This window comes from Aptenodytes forsteri, unplaced genomic scaffold (genome assembly GCF_000699145.1).
Source record: "Aptenodytes forsteri isolate BGI_AS27 unplaced genomic scaffold, ASM69914v1 Scaffold349, whole genome shotgun sequence".
Taxonomy (NCBI): Eukaryota; Metazoa; Chordata; class Aves; order Sphenisciformes; family Spheniscidae; genus Aptenodytes; species Aptenodytes forsteri.
In genome coordinates, this window is record NW_008794452.1 from 4,632,480 (window position 1) to 4,636,689 (window position 4,210).

The following is a 4,210-nucleotide window of genomic DNA, read 5'->3' on the forward strand; positions in this document are numbered from 1 at the left end:
ACCACAGGGCGGGGGGGGACGACAATATTGTCCCCACCTGCCTTGTGGTCAAACCTCACCTTGGGAGGATGAAAGGAGAGGAGCAGGGCTGGGTGCTCACCTCGCTCACGCTCACGTTGTAGCCAAAGGGGCTGTCGATGATGGGGGGGTTGTCATTGACATCGAGGATGTTCACTCGCAGAGTGTGCTCCTTCCTCCGGGGGGGCACACCGCCGTCCGAGGCTTGGATCTGTGGTTGGGGGATGGATTTTTCAAAAAATGCTATTTTTAAGCTCACAGCCCCAAGAAAACAGCCTCGATGCTCAAACCAGAAGAAGCCCAAGGAGGTAAGCGGGGTGGTTTGGTGCTTACCCGTAAGGTGTAGTGATCCAGCAGCTCCCGGTCCAGCAGCTGTGCCACAAACACCTCGCCATAGGTGTTGTTGGTGGTACGGATCTCGAAAGCCCGGCCAATGTTCCCCGATATCAGTGAGAAAGTCACCTGGAAACATCACCAGGAAAGAAAAACAGGGCAGGCAATGTGATGCTGTGAGGAGAAAGGAGAGAAAGGCGACCCTACAATAGTAAACCCAGCATCACCTCGGGAAGTCTCTGAGCATTTTAAAAGGTCCAATGTGCTGGGGTCCATGGGTGTGCCGGCTTATTGCAGCCACCCCAAAACAAACACCCATGGGCCAACCCCGTTCTCATCCACAGCCCTCCTATGATGCTAGCAATTTTTGGTATTAAGGGTAACAGGACCTCCTTAGTGCCTGTCTGCGTGGTAAAGAAAATAACAAATGTCAGAGAGCTTCCTGCTCAGCCTGCCAAGGGCTTCGCTGCAGCTCCCCGTGGTGGGAGAGGCCGCAGCTGGCTTTTAGATTGCTGAGCTCCTTTTGACACATGTCCCGCAGAGCTCTTTGCCCCAGACAGCCCAAGGATGATGCTTTTCCTCTCCTGCAGGCACGCCTCAACCAGGAAGTGCCGGTACCCACTGCAGAAACACTCCCAAAACTGTTGGCATCAATGACCAGAGTTTGCTCTCGCAGGGATGCAGATGAGGGCAAGGGGTTGGGAAGACACCGGTGGAGGCATTTCTGCCTCAGTGTCTACCACAAACACTACCACAGCCTTATGGGCAGCCCCAAACCTGCTGCGCCGGCCTCCCTACCTGCCCGTTGCTGCCTGCATCCGGGTCACGGGCCAGGACCACGGCCACCTGCTTGCCGACCGCACTGTCCTCCGCCACGCTCACGGAGGAGTCGGAGGTGATGTCAAACTGGGGGCTGTTGTCGTTCTCATCCAGGACCGTGATGGTCACCTGTGGGCACGGCATGGGGCTCAGGCAGGGCGCGGGTAGGAACCTGCCCCCTTCCCGCCTGGTATCAACAGTGACACTGACACTCCAGCAAACTCTCGACCTGCTGCAACCCCCTGAGGTGCCAACAGCGTGAGTGTTGTCCGTCCCACGTGGGAACAGGTGCAGTTATTTGAGCCCAGTAGCCGAAGCTACATCCCTGTCTGCAGAGGAGGAGGAGGGATGCTTAGAGGCTGGAGAAAGAGTGCAAGGGTGCTGAAGCTCTCAGTTGGTGGATTTTTCTATGGACCGTCCTCCATTCTCTTATTCTCCAAATAGCTGGGCATGGAGCAACTCACGCTGCTGCAGGGTGACCCTTTCCTGCTAAGCTTTTCACAGGCAGCGATTTCATCCATGCTCACAGCGCCGGAGGTTGGGCAGGGTTTGCTTTAAAGCTAACCGGACACAAAGAAGTCGGAGCTGTCTGTATTTAACCAAAACAGGGCAAACTGGGCATATAAAAGACCTGAGCTCCCTCCTGGGAAAAGGCACATGGGTGAGTGGGAGACCGGGCAGGAGATGCTTGGAGGGGCACCCTGCCGCAGCATGGAGGTGACCAGGGACTGGGCTACCTCGGCCACAATTAGCCAGAGGAAATGCTCTCATCACGTTTGTAATCAAAGAGCTGCAACGCTACACAGAAATGAGAGAGGAAGAGCTTTTCTGTTCCCGGGGCTCTATTTATGGGTGCCCCAAGCCCCCAGGTGTGGCCAGGCTGAATGCGACAACATCCTGGAGGAAGCCAGGGAGGGAGTTGTGTGCCTCGGGGTGATTCGGTTATTGTTGCCATTGAATTAAAAACAGAGAGCCAAGAGTGGGGAGAGCCCATTCAGCCACTGCGATGGATCCGGCAGCTGCTGTCCCAAGTGCCAGATCAGGGCGCTGGGATTTCTGCTGGCTGGCACCACGTTCTGAGGGGTGTCACAGAGGCTGGTGCTGGTGGGACAGGGCTGGAGACTTCCGCACTGGTCCCTCCCTGCAGCTTGATGCAGAGTTCGGGATGGATCCTGGCCCCCAAGGTGATGCCAGCATGATGAACATGCTTACCTTCTGTTGGAGGAGAGCAGAGGGGAAAACAGAGAAAACAAAAACCCAAGAGTTAGTGGGGGATGGGGAGGTGCGGGCACATGTGAGGGGCAGTGGGCTGACTCCGCATCCCACCATGGCAGTGTTGGGGGCCGCAGGTACCCCCCTGTGGTGATTTGGAAGCTCCCCTGTTGGTGCATCCCCTGTTTTTTTCTAGATAAGCTTGGTGGATTTGCCCCTCACCCTGGAGAGGCTCAGACAAGAGCACGGCAGTGTGTGGAGAGCACAGCCGCTGGCACTCATGGGTGGGGATGGGCAGCGCTTGCAGCATCACTGCCTTTGTCATCCAGCATCCTTTCTAGAGGCAACAGATGCACCAAGGCACGAGAGCGCTTGAAACGCAGAGCACTGCCCATTGCTGCGGGCCAGCCTCTGGTTTCAAACCCCCCTTGAGGCCCCCACTCCTCCAGCTGGCCCAAACCAGCACAGTTTGGGTAGCGCCAGCCGAGCTGCCCCTGCCTGAGGCACGGGGACCAGGCTTGCCCTGCAACCAGAGTCTCCTGCCCCAGCAGAGAAATGCAAATCACCCCCTTGCTTGGCTGCCTTTGAAACTGCCAAATATAACCCTGTCAAACATAAACCACTGTGAAATATTTCAAGGCCCCCAAATTTACCTCCCTCAAAACTGTTTTAGCTTGGTAAGTGACCTGCAAACTCTACAGTTTGGGGTGGTTTTTTTTTTGTTGTTCTGAGAAATCCCACCCTATGACATGCAGAAGCTAAAAAGAACCAGTCATTGTGCTTATGCAAATGCTGGGTTTCCCCCAAATCAGGGTTTCCAGACCCTGGCGGCCAGAGCAGTGAGGACAACTAGCACATGCTGTCCCATGCCAGTGGAAGAGGGAGGTGACCTGAGGTCAGCTCTGCCTGTGCAAAGGATGGTGGGGAAGTGGGTAGAAGATACTCACCACTGTAGAGTCAATCTTTGGTCCTCCATCATCGGCCACCACCGTCAAGGTGTAGAAATCGCCCTTCTCTCGATCCACCTCGCCTTTGACTGTGATCACACCCTGCCAAGGATGAACAGCTATGTCAGCCACCAACACCAAAGTCCACAGTGGACAACCAAGCCAGGAGAGACCATGCTGTGGCTACTTACAGTGATCCCGTTGATTTTGAAGAGGGAGAGCGCCTGGGCGTTGGTGTTGGGGTCGAACTTGTAGGTGATCTGGTTGAGGTTGTCGATGGAGCGGGCCTGGACCTGGAGTACCTCGGAGCCCAGGGGGATGTTCTCCACTATCACAGCCTCGTAGCTGCTGTTGGAGAACTGCACAGCCTCGTCCAGCTCATTCAGCAGGCTGACGTACACGCTGCAGAAGCCCTGGTTGTTGGGGGGCGCTTGGTCCGTGGCAGAGACATTCATCAGGTAGCTGGTTTTGGTCTCGTAGTCCAGGTACTCGATCGTCGTGATAAGGCCCGTGCTCTCATCGATCTCAAACTTGCCTTCGGCGCCCGACAGAATTTTGTAGTTCACCAGACCGCCGTTCCCTGGGGCAGGAGCAGGAACCACGGTGCCAGTTGGACTAAGCATCCAAAAGAGGCAGGCACCACCGATGCCAATCCCGACCATGGAGCAGAGCCCATGGGGATTTCAGCCCAGCCAAGCCAGGATCCGTGCAATGGCTGATTTCACCGCTTTCCCTCCTAACTGGGTGTTTCTGTAAGCTGACCCCCAGCTTCCTACCTGTGTCTCGATCGGTGGCCCGGACCACCGCCACCGAAGTTCCTATCCCTGCCGTCTCCCGCAGCCCCAGGCGGGTGTTCTGCGCCCCGGGGGGAGACAGCCCCC

General features: G+C 56.3%; 1 protein-coding gene across 1 annotated transcript in view; it reads right to left on the reverse strand.

Moving 5' to 3' along the window:
- Nucleotides 1–4,210, reverse strand: part of CDH23 (cadherin related 23) — a 208,079-nt gene that overhangs the window by 37,323 nt on the left and 166,546 nt on the right. Inside the window, exons 30-36 of the mRNA XM_019474917.1 lie at nucleotides 4,106–4,179; nucleotides 3,521–3,909; nucleotides 3,330–3,431; nucleotides 2,383–2,385; nucleotides 1,150–1,299; nucleotides 352–480; nucleotides 101–229 (exon numbers count right to left, since the gene is read on the reverse strand). Of these exons, the coding sequence (XP_019330462.1) occupies nucleotides 101–229; nucleotides 352–480; nucleotides 1,150–1,299; nucleotides 2,383–2,385; nucleotides 3,330–3,431; nucleotides 3,521–3,909; nucleotides 4,106–4,179 (976 nt within the window). The remainder of the gene's footprint in view (nucleotides 1–100; nucleotides 230–351; nucleotides 481–1,149; nucleotides 1,300–2,382; nucleotides 2,386–3,329; nucleotides 3,432–3,520; nucleotides 3,910–4,105; nucleotides 4,180–4,210) is intronic.